Source organism: Belonocnema kinseyi, chromosome 2 (genome assembly GCF_010883055.1).
Source record: "Belonocnema kinseyi isolate 2016_QV_RU_SX_M_011 chromosome 2, B_treatae_v1, whole genome shotgun sequence".
Taxonomy (NCBI): Eukaryota; Metazoa; Arthropoda; class Insecta; order Hymenoptera; family Cynipidae; genus Belonocnema; species Belonocnema kinseyi.
This window is the reverse complement of record NC_046658.1, coordinates 105,982,121-106,003,240: the sequence shown is the minus strand read 5'-3', so window position 1 is coordinate 106,003,240 and position 21,120 is coordinate 105,982,121. Positions and strand designations below refer to the sequence as shown.

Below are 21,120 nucleotides of genomic sequence, written 5' to 3'. Positions count from 1 at the left end.
AAAAACTTAGGTCACGCATGACCCCTTTTTCAACGTGTCATGGGGAGCGGGAAGGCATCCCAATGACAGGTCACGAAAATAACTTAGGTCAGACACGACCCCCTTTACAAAGTGTCATGGGTAGGGGAGGGGGGCAGAAAGGCGTTCCTGTGACTGGTCTCAGAAGAAACTTAGGTCAGAGACGACACCTTTTCCAATGTGTCCTGGGGGGCGGGGAGGCATCCCAATAACTGGCCACAAAAATAACTTAGGTCAGGCACGCCCTCCTTTCCAACGTGTCATGAGGGGCGGGATGGCACCCCTGTGACTGGTCCCAGAAAAAACTTAGGTCACACACGACTCCTTTTCCAGCGTCTCATCGGGGCGGGAAGGCACGCCTCTGACTGGTCACAGAATTAAGACTCAACCTTCCAAGAATTTTTTATGTTCAGTATTTCTGCGATTTTCAATATTTAATTGTATGTATTTTTGCGGTAAGTGATAAATAAAGTTTTTTGAGGCCTATTCCGCTTTTTTGGTGATCAAAAAACCTTTTTTTATTGTAAAAAAATTTGTTTATCATAAAAAATGTTGTGCCGACATGTTTCAACCGGATTTTAAGGTCCTTTTCAAGGCTTATTCTAAAAGGAAATACATGCGTCATTTAACTCCTCTTTTTTATGTATATAAAAAATAAAATATATCTTAACAAAAGCGATGATAACAAAAAAAAAAATTAATAGCAATTTCAACGTAGTCTTCAGCGATTTTTCTTTTATCTCCATACTAAGTAAACATCAACGACTAATTAGCACATACTAATTAAATGGTTTCTATATTATTTCTTAACGTATGTATTTCCTTTCAGAATAAGCCTTGAAAAGGACCTGAAATTCAGGTTGAAACATGTCGGCACAATATTTGTTATGATAAAAAAATTTTTTGATGATCAAAAAAAAAGTTTTTTCAACACCAAAAAAGCGGAATATGCCTCAAAAAACTTTATTCAATATTTAACGTCCATCCAGCCTTCCAGGAATTTTTCATACAATTTAAGTCGCACCGCTAAACCTTTTGCAGTATATCTGTGATTTTTCATATTTATCGTCTATTTTGTCGAAAACCATCAGTCTTAAGGTAAAAACATATTCAACATAAAATATGTATTTTCAAAGGATCTACAACTTTGATTTAAAGCTTCTTGATAAATTTTCATTATTCACTAAGATAAACATAAAAAAACATGATTTTTACGAGTTTTTCATAGTTTTCACCATGAAAATCATATTTGCGGGTATTTAACTATCATATTCGCGATCAGCGCGTCAAAATACATAGGTATACAAAGTTTAGAAGTAATCGGAGGTAAGCTCTTTTCGGAACTTTATTCAACTATTGGGTGGAAAATAAACTTTTTTTTGTTAAATAATCATATTGTTTAGATGAAATTCAATTGTTTTGTAAAAAAATCATAAGCCAAATTGGTTAATATTAAGATGTGGGTTGTTGCAGAGTTTCCAACGAATAATTTTCGCTACACATCTATCAATTCGCCCCCCCCCCCCCCCCCCCCCCCCCCCCCCCCCCCCCCCCCCCCCCGTACGCAATCCCAAAATGCCCTAAAAGAGTGAAATTGACAATTTTGTGCCAAATTCGCGTATGACGTCTGTCTACAGATTTTGCCACCAAATATTTGTATTTGACCACTGAAATGTTTCAAAGCATTTGGTAACAAATTTACTGTTGTTCGAATAACTTCATTTTATTTGAATGATTTTTTCCTGGTAACTCATTGAAACATAATTTTCTTACGTTGAATCGAATTTTCAGCGAGCTTGATCTTTGTTTCAAGCTATTACCAATTGTTGCAGTAACTGATAATTATTTGTGCTTGTAACTTTTTCTTAAAAAGTGGTAGAAAGCTCTACATTTTTTTAATATGGCTACATCTGTCGCTTATTATTAAATATCTACTTTATTTAGATTTTACGGCCTTATTTTGCAACTAATTCCTATGTTTTGTTCAACTAATTTTTTTTCTGTAGTAAATCTTTGAAATTTATATTTTTCTGTAATTGATACTGTAATTTGTCATTATTTCGTTATCCAAATATTTCCGACCAGAATATAAAAATTTGGACTACACCAAACTCTCGCTTTCAGTCCAGGAGCGAAACGTAAACAGTGAGGGCCGCCCGAATCGTTTATCATTGGAATATATATCTATTTATATAATGTCGCAACCGCTCTTGCTCTGCTCCCCTGAGAAACTGTGGGAAACAGCAGTTCAAGGAAGGCTGAGAACGAGGTGCCTGAACGCGAGAGTTTAGTGTATTTTCCAAAGTTGAAACAAGATTTTATTTAAAGTTTTGTAAATGTTTGTCAAAGTTTCTGGTACGTGATAAAAATACATGCAAATTATCCTAATGGTATTTTTAATTTCGATGAAAGTTTAAAAACTTAGGGATATTCTTTTCAGCATTTTGAAAATTTTCAAAAAATAGAACAAACTATTTTTTAAAAGATTAAGAAATTTCAATCAACAATTTTATTAGATATCTAATATATTTCGAAACTTTCCAAATGAAATGTAATTTCGGTTTTTAAGAGATGCGTAAGTTTTAATCTCCATTTTGTGTACATCATTTTATTTTTTAATGATAAACTATGTCAAATTTTTAACCTTTCTTTACTAAATGATTAATTTTATGGGATTCTTTGAATGTAAAAATTATTAATGTTAACAACAAATGTAACTTGATTGAATCGCGAATAAATACAAGATGGGAGAAAATAGAAATAGAAAATAGAAAAAAATGAACAAGAAATAATTTTTATATGTGTAGAAAAAAATGATCAAGTGTGAAAGAATTGATTTTAGAAATAAAAGTATTAAAACGTGGAAAATGTAAATTGATTATAATAATAAACTAATGCAATAGTAAATAAAAAAAACTGCAGAGGTCTATTCCGTACTTCCATAGAGAGATATTAAAGAAGAGAATTTTTTAATAAATTTTATTTATTTATTAAAAATACGACAATCGAATATTTTGATCAAAGAAAACATCTTTTAATTTTTAAAATTAAAGAAATTATTGTTTGAATTCAAAATGACAGTAATTTTAAAAAGATTGTACAAAACATCTCCCCGTTGCGCAAGCACATTCTCATTGCGCGTGACTTACTTATCTCGCAAATTTGAGTGTGCCTAAGGTGTGCAACTTTCTGTTCTCGTGCTTCGCGCTCGATAATTTATTTGCGTCGTGCTGCGCGTTGGTTCTCTGTACTTTCCCCAAATTTTGGCATAGACCCTTTAAAGTTCTAGGTCAAAACATCGAAAACAGTAATTCGGTCATTGTGAATTCTCTTTCGTTAAAGCTATTAGGGCTTCAACGATAACGTTCTTATCTAGTATCTCGTGCTTCGTACTCGAGTTTGTCTAAAATGCGAATTTTTGTACATAATGCAAGACTATTATGTCAGATGTATATTATACTTATTTCTATACCTTGGTCTGGGATTGCTTATTCAGATATTGCAAAATAAAGTACAAATTTAATTTATCATGATTACTTTAATATTTGTTCCTTATTTTGCATTAAATTTTACTCTTAGCTACCCTGAAAGGTGTATCATTTCAATCAATATAAATGATTGAATTTTCTTATTTTCAATGCTATTTTCATGATTAAAACCAAAACTACACGGAGAAACTCTGGCACGAGCGGTTAGTGTTAAAATAAATTTTTTATTCATAGTGCTAGCCACAGTTGCCAAGACACTGCCCGCTCGTGAATTCACACGAGCCGCTCGTGCTAATGGCAACAGCAGCGCGAGCTTGGTAAGTTTGCGCTTTGCACGGCCCGTTCTTGGGATTGGCAACAATCTCTCGTGTTAATTTTTAATAGCGCGTGATGTCAAATAGCTCTAATGTTTAGTGACATCCGCGCTTATCGCTCGACTCATTCGCCGCAATATACCAACTGTGCTATGAGCAGCATATGAGCTGATCGAGATGAATGAACCTGCATATGCACATCGTAATTGTTTATAACATCAGAGTATATAATTTTTCATCACATTTAATCTCAAAAATCTTTTTACTTTTTTTATGGTTAAAACAATGATAATATTTATGCGCTGATAATACATTTGATAAATGTAAAGAATTATGAGACATTCTACTTTCGCCCTTTAAGAAACAAATTTTTTAAAGTTCAAACCCCATCTTCATGTACTTTTATGACTTTTAATTTTATATTCCCGCTAGTAAAAAGTCCAATTCTAATTCGAAAGTTCTGTTCAAAAATATTTTCTTTAGATTGTATTGCGAAAATTAAAATGATCTGAGAGCACTTTATGAGTTCGTTCACTAAAAAAGTCATTTAAAGTTGAATTTTAATATGAAAAACAAAAATCTAAAAATTTAATTCGAAAAGTCTCTTACAGTTCTAAAAAGTTGTACAAATGTCTCTTTTCTAAATTTCCGGTTAAATGATAAAACTACATTTGATCATGTCCCGTTTTCCCTTAATACTTTCAGCATTCGGTATTGTGGCGAATGAGTCGAGCGACAAGCGCGATTGTCATTTAACGTTAGAGCTATTTGACACTACGCGCTTTTGAATATTAACACGAGAGATTGTTGTCAATCCCAAGAACTGGCCGGTCTAAGCGCAACAGTTACCAAGTTCGCGCGGCTGTTGCCATTAGCACGAGCGGCTCGTAGGAATTATCGAGCGGTCAGTGTGTTGACAACTGTGGTTCTTGCCATTCAAAAAAAATTTATTTTGACACTAATCGCTCGTGTCGAAAGCAGTGGTAGCTCTTGCCGCGGTCGCTCCGTGTACACATCCTATCTAAACATATATTCGTTTCAAATTTGTAGCTCTGTTTTGAGTGCCCAAATTTGGTTTGCTTATTTTTTTCGTAGCTTTTGTCGTTTGTCAACAAATTTAATTTATTTAGTTTTAAAGCTGTTTTTTATAAATAGAGCAAAAACTAAGCATCCTATCTAAAAGTGATTAATAGCAAATTTGTAGATAAAAAAACTGTTATGACAATTTTGTAGTGTGTTCCAAATGCAACCTTTTTCTCCTCTTGACTTTTTTTATATCGTGCGCTATTTAGCTTAAAATTTGTATCTTCATTTTTTTTTAATTCTGTAAATGTTGTAACTCTGGTAATTTTTTGGTTATCGGAAAAAGACATTCAGATAGATTGTGCTTCTTTTTGAGTTCTATGAACAGCCGTACATAGAATTTTTAAATCATAAAAAAAGTGGTCTCAAAAATTTTCAAAATACGCTCACTTTTTGCATTTTTATCCAAAATAGCTGGCTAACCAATTTGACCTTCAGTTTAGGACAGTAAAAGAATATACTAATTGCCAATCCAATCACTCAATTCTTTCGAAAGTTATCGTCCTGGCACACTAACAAGCCTCAGATTTAGCAAAATTTTCAACAAATTTGAGCAAATTATACATAAATCTAATATCTTATCTGACGTGAATGTAAAATAAGTTAAATAGTGTAAAATATACATAATGCAAGATTCAACATTTTTATTGATCATAAGAAATTTACATTATACTAAAATCCAAATTAAAAATCCTATTTCACGTCCAATAATCAAATTGGTGCAAACTCCTGTTGAAAAAACACGAATCCAACGAACAAATTTGGACCACAACGAACAAGCAAAAAATCCTATTGTAATCAGTAAAAATAAAAAAAAATACAAATTTCTGACAAAAATGAAAAAGAGGAAAGAAAAATGAGAAGGCAGTCATCCACATCCCCTTCCTTCTTTTTTTCTTCCTTTTGTATTTTTTATTTTTATTTTCATCAAATTACAATAAAATAACATGCAAAATAAAAAAAAATTCATTACCAACGTTTCGGTACTCGTACAATACCCTTATCAAGGCAAGAAAAATGTAAAAAGTAGAAATTGAGAGCACCCACGAACAGGTGCTCTCTCTATGATACCTGAGAATCGAATGAGGGTCAGCAGGCCAATCTGTTGTAAAGACAATATAAAAATCTGACACATTTACATCAGAAATAGAGAACGTAAAAGAAAAACAGAATTCATGAAACAGCCTCGTTAAATGTAATCAATCATATTAGCATAACTTTTGTTCAACTTATCCAAATCGGTTTTTAAATTAATAGATAACTTTTTTGTTTTTTAATATAAACCATTTCCATGAATTCCCTCTTTCTCTCATTACTTTCACTATGCAAAATTTGAACATTATCCCAGTCAAATTCATGGTCAACATCAATAAATTCATTTGTTTGTCTAGCAAGAACACTCTTGTAACAGCGTCCCAAACGAATATCACTTTTGTGTTCCTTTATCCTAGTACTAAGAAGTCTTCCAGTCTGTCCCACGTAATTAATCTTACAGATGCTGCAAATGATCTTATAGATGACACCACCCTTTTCAAAATCATCTAAAGGATCTTTGCAAAACTTTATCACTGAATCCATTTTAAATGGTATCCGGAAAATAGTATGAATTTAAACTTTTTTAACATAAGTTTAATAGTTTTAGGTCCAAAAAATGGAAGAGCAAATGTATTAAACGAACTATATTCCTTTATCTCTTTCTGATTTCTGATTATCTGCAAGAAAATTATTACTCTGTTTGTTTTTGATTTGTTGAACTCTACTTGCAATATGCTTCTCAATTAACTTTTGTGGATAATGATTCAGAAAAAGGATACTCCTAACAATATTCGAATTTATTGTGTGAAATGAAAAATGGGACAAACCTAGAGCTCCGTCAACTAAATTTTTGATTGCTGCAATTTTGTTTTGAAAGAGATGAGCAGAAAGGAAATTGAAAATTCTATCTGAATATGTACTTTTTCTATACAAATTGGTTATAATATTACCATCCCAACCCTTAATCACTTAATTGTCCAAAAAACTGATTCTATTATCCTGTTCTATTTCATGAGTAAATTGAAGTTTTGGATGAAAAATGTTAAAAGTATCAATGACCATCTGCAACTTTTCTAGAGGCACATATAATAAGGTATCGTCGGCATTTACTCTGAATAGGCGACTGCGCGAGTTGTGCGATCATTTGGTTTGTTTTGTTTCAGTGAAGTGTATTGATATGGATGTTACATGTTTTTATAACTTTTTTAGTCTAATTTTAACCGATTATCAATACAATCCGTATAAATTATAATAATTATTAATTAATTAATTATATTAATTATATTACAGTATATCAATTGAAACTTTCCTACGTATACACTTTTGATCTGTATCAATTTGTACCGATATGACTTGATTTGTATCTCAATAGAAGAATCTTTTTTAAGCCAAAATACTTCGTATAATGAAGAAAGCAGCAATTCCTTTAAATCAGATGTTTCGACTGAATCTTGTGGTGGAGGGAGTTCAACTCGCGAAAACGCTTCCTCCCCAGTCGCCTATTCAGAAGCCGACCTGTATTTAGATGACGTATGCAAGGAATCAGACAAAAATATTCAAAATTGCGGACAGAATCTTACATTCCTTTTTATAACCCTAATAAATCCCCTTAAGAATCTCGATCCAATAACCAGGCGCGGTTTACATGGCGGCGAAACCGGCGATTATCCCAACCAACCGGGATTTTTTTTATATCTCTTAACTTTTTTGCTTTTTCATGGAAAAATTGAGAAAAATTATATAAATTTTTATAGTTTATTATACCATACATCAGTTTTGAAATCTTGTTCGATTTTTATTTTGTAACATGAAGCCGTTCCGCATGCATGGAAATGCTTTATAATTGCTTTTCAAGTTTATATATTTTTATAAACTTCATATAATTGTCAAGGCCTCAAGAATAGTTGAACCAATCCAATCAATTTGAGTGCCATTTAATGCCATATAATAATACGCATTTTAATAATTTTTTCATGTTGAACATTTCTGTCGTTTTAATAAAAAAATATTATTTTGAATATGCATTTCGCAATTATTTTTTCGAAGTTTCTTAATTTTTGAATGCTCAATCATGAACGTTACTAATTTGTTAATATTCAGTTTGTTACGCTAGGTTTTTAACCAGATCAAACTAAACCCAAATGTACAGTAGTTAATGTTTTTTTAGAATTTAAAAATTTTTACGTGCATTAAATTTGAACTTAAGTAGTTTTTTTTTCTTTTGATATTAATTACTCTCTAAATCTGAATCAGTGAAATGTCACTGATTGTCAGTGAAAAGTTACTTTTCCTTCAGTAAAATAAACACTTTTGAGAGTTGGCAGCCGTGCACCATGTCAATTTAGAAGCCATAATAAAATGATATTTTAGTAGATTCCATCAAATAAAAATAGTGAAAACTTAAAATCCATAAGTATGATCAAATATTAAGAAAGGTGAAAAGTTTCGATGCTATTAAATTACAAATAACCTCGCATATTATTTTACTTTCAAGATTGTATTTAATTAAGGTAAACCAGTGAATTTTTCACTGATTCATATTTACAGAGAATAAAAAAGTAGTCCTTAAAATATAAAAATAAATTAAATAAAAAAACCTTTAATTCTGGAAATCCTTTTTTTATTCCCTCAATATTATGAAATTCCCTTTTATAGCCCTTGGAATATTATAAAATCACTTCAAATCTTTACAGTCCGTTGAAATCCAATAAAATTCTTGGGAAAATCCGTGAAATTCTATAAAATCGTATGCTACTTCTTGGAATCCCCGATAATTTTTTGAAATAATTTGCGAGCTTTCAAAATCCCTTAAAATCACTAAAATCTTCGAAAATATTATTAAATCCGTTAAAATCCTTTAACATTTTCCTGGCGTCTTTTTCAATATCCTAAAACCTTATAGTTCTTATAAATTCCTTCTAAATCTTCTGAAATTCTAGGAAATTCTTGAAAACCGCGTACCATTTTATGAATGACTTAAAATCATTAAAATCCTTAGAAATTCCTTCACATATTTTTTAATCTCTTGAAAATTCATTGGAATTCTTGGAAATATCCTACAATGTTTAAAATACTTTAAAATCTTTTTAAATGTCTTGAAACTTTTTAGGTGCTGGGAAATTCTTAGGGATCTTTTAAAATACCCTTTAAATCCCTGAGAAATCCTTAAAAGTTTTTAAAATCTATTCAAAATGTTTGAAAATCTTTTCAAATTTCTGAAATCCTTTGAAGTCCCTGAATTTATGTAAATAAATTCCTTGAAATCAATTAAAATATCAAATCCGTTGAAATCCCATGAAATTAAATGAAATTTCATATACATTAAAATAATTCCTTTAAATATCTTAAAATATATGAAGTCTTATGAAATTCTTTGAAGTTCAGGACAATTTATTAAAATATCTTATTGAAAGTCTTTCAAATCCCTAAGAATTACGGAAGTCCTCAGAAATCTCACAAAAATTGGGTATTTTTTACAAATAAATAACAATATGTCCATTTTGTGACTTGAAGATATTTAAAGGGAATAAGCTCGGCTTTCTTCAGACGAGGAAAAATAACTCTAAGTTCTAAAAAGTCTGATAATATTGTTTCTATTATTAATTAATTAAAATGAATTTAATTTTAATTTTAAATGTACTTTAAATTTGTAATTTTAATTTGTAATTCGTATGTCTTGGTACAATGTTTGATAACCGGCAAATGTTTAGAAATGTTGTTTTGTTTGTAGAGGCCACTTTGAAATATTTATATTCGAGTATTTGACTGCTAATAAGAAACAATAAAATTGGTTAGTAATTTGTCAATTTAATTAGCCATAGCTCTCTATAATGTGTGCAAAATTCTCCGACGACAGGAATCCGCACCTGCGTATAAAACGAGACAATATTACTAGTATCGTATGGCAAACCAATATTAAGTAAATTATCGATCGATTCTGGTATCGTCTCAGTCGAATGCAGCACGAATTAAAATACAAATATAATGAATACGTAAAGACTTAATTTCGTTTTTATGATGGTCAAGTTTATTAACAATCGAAGAAATAATCCATCGAATCGAAGGAATGCATTTTTAATTAAATAGCACTTCTTTGATTCACAACCTTTTATTTGATTATAAAATTTTTTAAAATTTAAATTAAGCACATACGTTCTTCAATTAAAAAATTTATTTTTCTGGTGCGGGTCATCCATTTATTTGATTATTATTAAGATTCGTTTTTATTATGTTTATATGTATTGTTGTTCTGCATATACTATCAGAGCGAAGTTGATGATATATACATTTATTAATAGAGAAACTTTATACTAAATATGTGCAATATTTAAACTATTTTTCTAGTCCATAATATTGCAATATTTCTGGAATACGTGTCTAACGTCTCGTCGTGATGTGGCCAAGTCCTAGAAACATAGGTAATAAGAGCACGGATTTAGTTATTCAGATGAATCACCTTCAACATTCTTTTTAAATACTGGGTGCGGACTTAAAACACATATAAATGTACCATTTATTTTCTTATTTACATAATGAATGCTTATTTATCTGCTGGAATGTTTGATACTCATTTGATATCATAAATGTATTGAATTTGTATTAATTATTTATTATTAATAAAAAAGTTTATTTTACTGGGTAGCCACGGGACCGGTATATCGGGAAATGACCAGAAATTTTTTGAGACCGGGATTTTATACATTTGTAGTAGAAAATTCTCTTTAATCACTTGAAACAACAAAAATTTCTTATCGCATGATATGATGAAATTTAAAATAAGTTCGATTTCAGCTTTATTAAAATGCTAACTTCAATTTTTAACTTTTTAAAATCTTACATAATTCAGTTTCAAAATGTTTTATTCTAACATAGTTTAGTTACAACAATTTTATATTTTAGATCTTCATTTTTAAGCGCATATTTTTAATTTGAAGAATTTTCAAATTCAGTTTTCAACTCTTAAACATCTAAAAATTAAAAGCGTTTATTTAGATAGAACCCTAGTTCCAGAATGGAAAATTGAACTATAATTGATTTTACAAGACGATTCTGAATATATTTAAAATTAAACACATTCAGAAATATAAACAACAAAGTATCTGGTTCTCGTAACCAAATATTTTAGTAGATGAAGTATTTGTTTGTTGAATGCAATGTTTTGTTGAAAAAATGTACGCATCCGATTAAATTTTTATAAACTCTATCCATTGGATTATTTATTCATTTCATTATTTTATTCAATTTAAAATCCTATATTTAATACGAGCAAACGTAAATAAAATATTTATACCAACAATGCTAAAATGAATTGTTTGGAAATGAAAGCCTTATGTCGTTAAAATTTTAATGTCAAATTTAAACTATAAACGTTAAAATTTTAGTTGTTCCATTTACAAGAAATTAATTTGAAAGTAAAAGTGTTGAATTCTGATGTATAAGTAACAAATTAATAATTATTTATTTGAAACGACTTGGGAAAGGCCATTTTTTGGAAAAAAACTTAATGAGCTTAAGTGGCGATTTTTTCTGATTTGGAAAAGGGTAATTTTTTATTCTTAAGATTTTTATCGAGTTAGAAGGGAAGAAATTTTGGTCTTGATTTTTCCTGGATTGGAAGTACATTAAAAAAAAAGATTTTTATCGAAATGACTTAGAGAAAATCGAAATGACTGAAAGCGAAAGGCCAATTTATACTGAATTATATTTGTGTTATATTTTTAACATTTTTATTAAAGTGAGTTAAAAGAGAGGATTATTTTTAATTTGAAGCATTGGATATAAAAGCGATGATTTATTTTTTTAAACCATAAATGTCTAATTGGAAAGTGTTAAAAGCTTCCATTTTATACGAGCAAATTATTAAACTTTCGTAATAGAAATTTTTGAATCAATTCAGTGCTTAAATTTACAGTTCAGTTGTTATTATTTTGAATTTAAAAGAAAAACAGTTTTAAGAGTTAGAACTTTTAAATTTCGATGACCCTGAAAAATTTATGCAAATTTGCGCAAACATTTTTAACAATATTTAATAAGAAGTGAAGGTAAGAAGCGACAGTAATAAAAAATTTAATTACAAAAAATATTGTTCGAATGCTTATCTTTTTTAAGTTTTAAACTTTTCATGAAAATCATATTTTTTCTCTCGTAAAACATAGCATAAAATATGATTGAAATTACTAAAATCATAGACAATTTTTTTTAAGACCTTATGTTTGGCACGTCAACTACCATAAGTGTTGATGAAAACTGCTGGTTTCTTGCAGAATTTAATGTATGCCAGATGATGTGGACATTTTTAACGAAAAAATTTGGAATATTTGACATTTTCTTAGGAATTTGCAATGTCAGGTTATTAGACATTATTAGTCATTGGAAAATGAGTAAAAATCATATGAAAGAATTTTTTATAGAATGATAGGTATTCATTTTGTATTAAAGGCTTTTGCACTCAATATTTACGAAAAACGATCCCCAAGAATCTGAATTTGCAAATTGTATTACAAATTGTATCCTGTAGTAAGTCGAGGCTCGCTGTTTATCCGAGAATTTATCAGAGTTGATTAGAATATTCTAATGTTGCGTAAGGTTATGCAAGTACAAGTGCCACACAGACTCATACATTTTAATTTAAGTTCAATCATCTTAGACTATCTCTGAATAAAACTTGAAATTATTTAAGGAATTTGAGATTATTATTAATTTCTTCACATTAAAATTAATTTTTTTTATTGAAAGAAATTATGATATTAAATTTTTTTATATTTTTAGAAAAATAGTACAATCTAATAACAAACTCGCATTCAAACATTATCCTAGCTTCACGATCAATATAGTTACAGATTTTGTAAAAAAGTTATTGGAAAGTTTGGATTTAATAATCGTATCTGCTGAAAGACTGAGAAAAAAAATTAATTTTACGGAATTTTTCATTCCTTCTCGGATAACACAACAGTTTCTTCATTGAGAAAGTCCTCTGATACGCGGACGTTTACCTACTTCCAGGAACCTTCCTGGAATATTTTTCGAAATTTTCTGAACATTCCATTAGAATGTTCCAGGAATGTTGAGCGAAACTTTTGTGCTCTCGGGGTTAACAAAAAGGTGTAACGTATGTTGGTGGAAAAATGGAAACTACAATTTTTTATAAATTTGTAAGTGTTAAATTGCTGGAATTTACAATTTTCTTACATCAGTTTTGTTTAATATATGCTTTATAAACTGAATTTACATTTAAATTCTTGGGTTTTTTTTTATAGAATATTTTAGTTTTACAAAAAAGTTTTATTGCTTTACGATATTGGTAATCAGAACTATGTTTTTCGAGGCCAATTTATGTTAAAAAAGAATATTTCGTTCATTTTAGCGTTCAAAATTTCAGCTTTCTCAGAAGTTTTTAAGTTCAGAGTTTCAATTTCAAAGAAAATGTTGCATGAGGAATTGAAGATATAGAAAAAATATGAGTGCGTTTTTTAAGATGGAAAAAAGTGAAAAGATTGAAGTGATTTTTTTTAACGGAAATTTTACACATTGTTATTCAAAAGACGTAATCTCTTTAAATATCACTGGATATCACATTGAAACAATTAAATTTATTTCTTTAATTTAAAACCCTTTCAGATTTTTGCATGATAAAAAATGTTTTATAAATTAAATGTTATTCAGTGATGCAAATTTACAGACTCGAAATTTGCTAACTAATTTAATAACTAATTTGCTTAACTCGAAGTGTTTCAAATACAAATTTTTACAATTAATTTTTACAATTATAGCTGCTTAAATTTAAGAATTTATCCAAGCTGGAATGCTTATTCTAAATATTGATTATAAGTTATTATAACCTAATTAATTTCAAATCGGATAGGCAGTCCATTCTCAAGTCACATAATCATTTTCCACTTAAATATGTTGTTCTTTAAAAGACTAAACGAATTTTTGGACAAAGTTATGAGTATTTAAATTAAACAGTCGATAAAGCAGATTATTAAAAAACGGGTCAAAACTTTCGCTAAGATTACTTTTGAAGCTAATACAGGTATCTGCCCCTTTTGATTTTTTTCCTGATTTTGATCGAATTTCTCGTCCTCTTTTGAAATTCGGAGGAAAATTTTTAAAAAGTCCAAAATTGGCAACATTAGATTTATCCTAATGTAATTAGTAGAGAGCGTTTTTCTTGGTATGAAAAACGAAAATTAACGTTTTTTTTGTCAAAATGACACAAAATGCGAAGTAAAAGAAATAAACAAAATAGAAAAATGTCTTTTGACATTTTTTTTTATTTCACGTTATTTATGAGATTTCTTTCGTTATTTTCGGCTTTTAAAACACTTTCCGCAGGATTTCGAAAGAGGCCAAAGAAATGCTATTAGAATCAGAAATAGAAATATGAATACGTATATTAACTTAAAAAATATCAAACTTTTAACACAATGCGCCATTTTGTTATTATTCAGCGTTTTCAGTTTTTGAAATTCAAATACTCATACGCACCCAGCTAGGCCTAATTTGCACTGCAGAAGCCAAAAGTGAGAAAAATCGTTAGATAGCCTTTTAAAATCTTTAGGATGAAAATTTGGTAAGAAATTTCATATTTTTTAATCTCTCATTTGTAGTGAATCCTATTAGGAAGATTTTTCTTTATTAAGCTAAAGTTGACTAAATTTTCTGAAAAAATAAAAAAAAAAATTGGAGGCTTTTTTTTTGGACGCAAAACTGAAGGGATTATACAAATAAAACTGTACACCCAGAAAAAAGCTCTTATTAAATTAAAAAAAAACAACATTTTTTTGACTAGGTTCTATTATTATGGGAAATAATTTCTTTAGAGTCGGTCATTTGAAATAAGAAAATTATTTCTTTCAATCAAAGAAAGATTTTCTTAATCCACATTACTAATGTGCCACGACATTGCACAGAACAAAAGTTTGATTATTTTACGTTACCGCGTCTTTCGGAACACGTGTTGTCAAATTTTTGTGAGGATGCAGAGGCGGACAGCTCTTGGTAATAATTTAAATTGTTAAAATTTGTGATAAAGAAGTGTACGACATTCCTGTATCGTAGGGATCGTAGGGATTTGTAGAATGCATAGTAGATTTCTATCATGTGAATACATACTTTTATACTGCCCGACCTAACCTCGCTTTTATGTAAATTTTTTTTACTTCTGAGCGCAATTTCGTCACAATTGATATTTTTACCTTAAATTTGCGTGAAGAATTGTAAATTAAAAAAGAATAAACTTCATTTACACACAAAAAATATTAAAATAAACTTTTTTTCTCAGATGAATAAATAGAGCATGCAAGTTTCTTGAAACTCGAGTTGTCGAATCCGATTATTGAAAAAATATTCCAATGTAAAGAAAATCGAAATGTTTTCTGCTTTTCTCTTGTATTTAATTAAACTTATTACAGTTTTAAATTAGATGGGACTTATTTCTTTTATAAAGAAGCTAATTTATTTATAATTCATTATTGGTTTTAAAGAAATTGTGTATTCATTTTAAAGTAACCTGTTCTCTTTTTTCAACCATTCGGTTATTTGATTTAAAGCAATGTAAAGGTCAAATAAAAAATTGTATTTCTTTAATTTAAAAAAACTTTTCATTTAAAGCAATCTAATATTTTATTAATTTAAAGAAATATTTGTTTTTAAGGAAAAAAATATTTTTAAAATTCAAAGAAATTTTCCGTTTAAATTAGCGAAATATTTTTTTAAATCGACTAAAAAAATTAACAAAAAATTTCTTTAAATCAAAAGAATGTTTCTTTGACCGTTTATCAATACCAGAATTTCTTTGATTTAAAGAAAGTTTCTTTGATTCAAGAAAACTTTTTTCTGGGTTTAAGACTTTAGAACAAAGATTGAAATGCTAAAGCCAAGATTGAAAATGGACAATACTTAAAAAGTTAAAAGATAAAATATTTTTAAAATCACCGAACGATTTTTCTCACCTTCAGCTTGAAATATTCGGGAAGTGTCCCTAAAAAAAAATCAGCAAAAAACCAAGATAGGCAAGTTTCTTTTCAGTGAAAGCTGGTTCAAGGTGGGCGTGCATAACTTTGTAAAAAAAATAAAATTAGTCAAATCGGCAGATACGCTTCGTCTTATTCCATTTGAAAAAGAACATATTTCAGGGGCAAATTATTCTTTGACTGGAGCATCGAGTGCCTGCTTTGGAATGAATTCGGGCTTACGGACTGCACACATTTTCAAGTGAATAATTGAAAGATCAGTTTTAAAAAACGGGGAAACTTTTTATTAAGACTTGAGGTACTATCCTCTTATTTAATAGAGCATAACTGGAACAAAAGTTTTTTGTTTGGGAAATTTTGATTGAAAGAGAGAGTTGTTGGTTTAAAATTCGGGAATTCTGATGCAAGAAGTGTAAAAAGCTTAGTATCGTATGTTGCATAAAGTACTTACTCTGACCCAGTTGACTTTAAAGAATAATGCGAGGTAAACTAGGATGAAGACCATTATAGTTGTTACGATCAGCAGGGCAGAGAGGGTGGTTTCAATCCACCAAAGGATCATTTTATAGCCTCGTAATTTCCTGCGGATGGCTTATCCTACTGCGGCGGATCGCTGCTCGTCTTGAAGATCCGGCAACCTGCGGTTCAAATCACGTTGGCAATCACAAAGATAAAGAACCATTCGAATATTAGGTGTAGCACTGGAGAATTGTGAGGCGCGTTTTGTAAAACTATGGGTTGGAAAATCTATCTAGAGAAGCCGGCACACTGTGGAAGAGTCACTGTTTGGGAATTTTAGGACCGTAAAAAATGACACAACATCTATCAGGGTTTTCATCTAACTGAAGCGGTATCTTGGTCTCGATGACCTTATATACGTTGACCAGTACCCTATGACTACACTCTGCCGTGTCTCAGGCCCCATCGAAATGTATTATTCCTTTTCGAACTCGCCACGCGTTTACCGTAGATGTCATTATGCATGCCCAGAACACGAATACAAATATACAATATGTGTATATGTGTATATGGATTTGACCGATCTTCGTTCGTTCTCTGATACTTCCCCTTCGCGTCTCTCCTCTTTATACCCTTATCAATCATCTCCATTTGTATGTCCATCCATTTGCTTCTCACAATCCAGGTAGACTATATACTGGTTGATGTTCATATTTACATACGCTAAGCATTAGAAGATTCGAAATCGGTTCGAGAAACTTGCCAAAGTTTGGTTATCGATACTGCCAAATACACTGTTAAAAAAGGATGAATTAATGGACAACTTTAGGATCAGAATGGAATTAATTCAACTCCAGCGGAGTGAAATCAACTCCATTCTGACCCTATACTTGTCCAGAAATTTCGCTTTTTACTAGTGTATTTTTGATAATGTATAACAAGAATTTTGTATCACGCTTCGCGTATTCTTTTGTATGAGTGTAGTATGCAAAGTTTAAACGTCATGAATGGAAAAGTTTCCTTGACTCGACTTTGCAATGATTTACTTTATAATACTTTGTACAATGATTCAGAGCTACTTTTCTTGGGCGCTGGATATAAATAGCTGATGGGATTGTCCGTCTTTTGTCAGTTTACAATGCACAAATTAATCTCTGTCAATTATTTATTAATTTACAAAGCTGCTAACACATGCCTTCAAGAAAATTTCCCTTTTCTCGTCTTCTTGCTTAAATGTGAACTGAATTAATAGAACCAAGTAAAAAAATTCAACTCTTTTCACAAAAAGCCACATATCTTTTGTGGTAAGAAATCCCGCTACTTAGTCCAGAGTTGAAATACTTTATTAAAAATTCTTTTTTTTAAGTTTAATGTTTTTGATTTGGAATTAAACTAGTTCAAAAACTCGTTTCCCTTTTTGCGACAAATTAAGTTGCTTAACTGAAAATTTAAATATTCCATTTTTGGTTTAAAATTGTTCTTTTTTGTTTAAAAATTCTATAATTTCGTTAAAAATTTATGTATTTTGTTAAAAACTTCCTTTTGGTAGAAAATTAATCTTCTTGTCTAAAAAATCATCGGTTTGTTGACAAATCAACTGCTTGGTTAAAAATTTAATTATATCGTTGAAAATGCAAATATTTAGTTGAAAAATCATGTTTTGTGATACAAAAAGCAACTGTTTGGTTGAAAGTTGAACTAATTTGATGAAAATTAATTTTAGTAGATGTTTTTGGTGGAAAATCTAACTATTTTTCCGAAAATTCATTTCATTTTTGACTTGAAATTAATTTTTTGAACTGAAAACTTAATTATTTCATTTCTGGATAAAAATGATTTTTTTATGTGAATATTCAACAATTTGGTTGATAATTTAATTATTTTATTGATAAAGCAACGATTTTGTTAAAAAGTCATCTTTTTTGGTCAAAAATCCAAATACTTGCGGTTGGCAGTTGAACTATTTTGTTCAAAATTCATTTTTGTTGTTGTTGAAAATTCATCTCTTTATTTCAAAATTAAACTATCTTGGTCAAGATTCGTTTCATTTTCGGTTGAAAATTCATCTTTTCTGTAAGAAAAGTAATTTTTTTAGTCAGATAATCATTTTTTTGGTCGCAAATTCGATTTTTGTGGTTAATTGTTGATCTCTTTTGTTTAAAACTCAATTTTCTAAGATTCATAATTTTTGCTAAAAATTCATTTGTTTATTTGAAAATTTAATTATTTTGATGAATTTTGATTTTAGTTTGTTTAAGAATTAATATTTTTAAAGGAAAATATCATTTTTATTAGTGGTTGAAAGTATAGATTATTGTATGGAAATTGATCCTTTCTAATTGAAAAGTCAACAAATGAATCAGTTTTTCTTTGATAATTCAACCTTTTTGATGAAAATTCTTATTTTTTTGTTGAATTAAACTGATTTTGGCTTGAAATTCAATTCTTTTTAAGCTGCGAATTCATCATTTTAGTTGAAAAGTTAACTATTCGTTTGAAAATTAATGTGACACTCTTGTTTGAAATTCAGTTTTATTTAAAATTCGTTACTTTTTTTTGAAATTTTCGTATTTTGTTGAAAATTATTTTTTTTTCTTTGGTTGAGAATTTATTTTTTTATATTTAAATATATAACTTGTTTATTTTTGGTTGAAAATTGATATTTTTAATTGAAAATTTATCTTATCTAGTTTAAATTACAACTATTTGTTTGAAAATTCACGTATTAGCCCAAGAATTCGTCTTTTGTGGTTATATTCAACTGGCTGAGAATTCGTTTTTTTCGTTTAACATTAAGTTTTTTTTTCTAAATTAAAAAGTAAATTTCCTGTTAAAGAATTAATTTTTTCGGGTTTAAAAGCTCAACTGTCTTCTAAAACATTAAACGTTGTAACTTGGAAACTCATCTCTTTTGTTCAAAATTCTTCTTTTTAGGTACGAAATTAATACTGTTGAATTCAAAGATTGAATTTTTTTTATTTCTGTGAAAAGTATCTTTTTTATTTAAAATATAACTATTCAATTTTAAGCAAAAAGCTTACCTTTTTTCAGTTAAATTTAAACTATTTGGTTGAAAATTCCTTTTTTGGGAAAAAATTAATCTTTTTGGTTGAAAATGAACATTTTTGTTGAAAATTTAAGGTTCTTCGACAAAATTTGTCACTTCTGCTCGAAAGTTCAACAGTTTGTTTTTAAATTTAACTGTTTCGTTAAAAGCCTAATTTTTTTCGTTGAAAATCCATCTTTTGGGGTTGAAACTTCACCTATTTTTTTAACATTCAATTATTATTATTATGACTGTCCATTTGCGCCTGATGGATTCATGTAAAGATGAATTAGGAGGCGCAATTCACTCTGAAATGGCTCAGAGTGTGTATTCCTTACTCTTTCGTATCCGTCTACATTCAACTTTTGCTTCTTCCTTTTTCCTTGATACCCCTTGGTCTCTCTCATTCTTGGTTAAATATTAATTTTTTTAACTGAAAGTTTAACTATTCCATTTCCTGGTTGAAATAGTATATTGCGTGACGAGGGTCGAAAGGCAACGATATCACACAAGGGAAATCGTTGCTTCGACCCGAGTCATGCATGCAATTTTTCATCTTACCGATAAGCGAAATTCGATTTGAGATACCTGTGGAGCGGGTCGACAATCGAGTTTTCTTGTTTAGGGTAGAAAACTCGATTTTCGAAACGCTCCACAGGCATTGAAAGTCGAATTTTCGATTGAGGTATGATGAAAAATTATCTTTTCCACGTTTTGCGACCCTCTGAACCCGAAAAACTGGTTCGTACGAATGTGTCTATTTGCAGTTTGTTTAAAAATTCATGTATTTTGTAGAAAATTTGTATTTTTGTACAAAATTAACCTTCTAGGTTAAAAAATCTTCTTTTTAAGTTAAAATACAGCTACTTCTATTCAATTATTTTGTTGAAAGTTTAATTATTTTATTGAAAATTCAACTGTTTTGGTAAATTCATCTGTTTTTGTTGAAAATTCAACTGTTTGGTTAAATATTCATCCTTTTGGATTGAAAAATCATCTTTTATGGTAAAAAATTAATTTTTTGTGTGTAGAAAATTCATCTTTCTTGCTTAAAAATTACTTCCTCTATTTTTGTTGCATCTTGGTCTCTCTGTTGGGGTATCAACGTGATATCAGGGCTATTAAAGGATCCTGACGCCAGAGCGGATAGCTCCTCGATGAATTATGTATTATAAGTGTACATTCAATATACATAATCCAGATATTTCTGGATATTTTGAGCTGCAACGTACTCCTTGGCAATTCAGCAATGTCATCTTTGCCGAACGAGAAGGCAGAGTGCTATTCAAGCATCGATAGATTCGATTAAAATGAATCCAAAGACGGGTTGGATAGGTTTTGAGATGCATATTAATTCGTAGTTTCTAAAATTATTTACCGTAAAATCTTAGTTGATTTTTCCTTGAGATATCGCAAAATTACGGTTCAGAACATATTAAGTTATGTTTCTGAAGTACCGAACGTTCATATGAACTTTGACAGTCGTGGATGAAATATACCCCCACCATATCTACCGTTTGGGAGCCGCAAAACAGAAGGTGCATGATTACCACTGTGAGTTCGTATGTAAGCCGAAAATGCACGATTCGACTTCGGAATTTTGCTGTACGATGATTGCCGATCTGAAGGCCTCGGAAGACTTCGGTGGTCTTCTATTTATATCTCGCTCCCCATTTGAAAGAAATTGAAGAAATTGGCGATTT

General features: G+C 29.8%; 1 protein-coding gene across 2 annotated transcripts in view; it reads right to left on the bottom strand.

Moving 5' to 3' along the window:
* LOC117167390 (cholesterol 7-desaturase) overlaps nucleotides 1-21,120 on the bottom strand; it is an 89,192-nt gene that overhangs the window by 16,554 nt on the left and 51,518 nt on the right. The window contains exon 2 of one of the 2 annotated variants that reach the window (XM_033352280.1): nucleotides 16,364-16,550. In XM_033352280.1, coding sequence (XP_033208171.1) covers nucleotides 16,364-16,474 — 111 coding nt within the window. In that variant the 5' untranslated portion in view covers nucleotides 16,475-16,550. Of the gene's footprint in view, nucleotides 1-16,363; nucleotides 16,876-21,120 lie in introns of those variants that run through there. The other variant, XM_033352279.1, reaches the window with a different exon arrangement.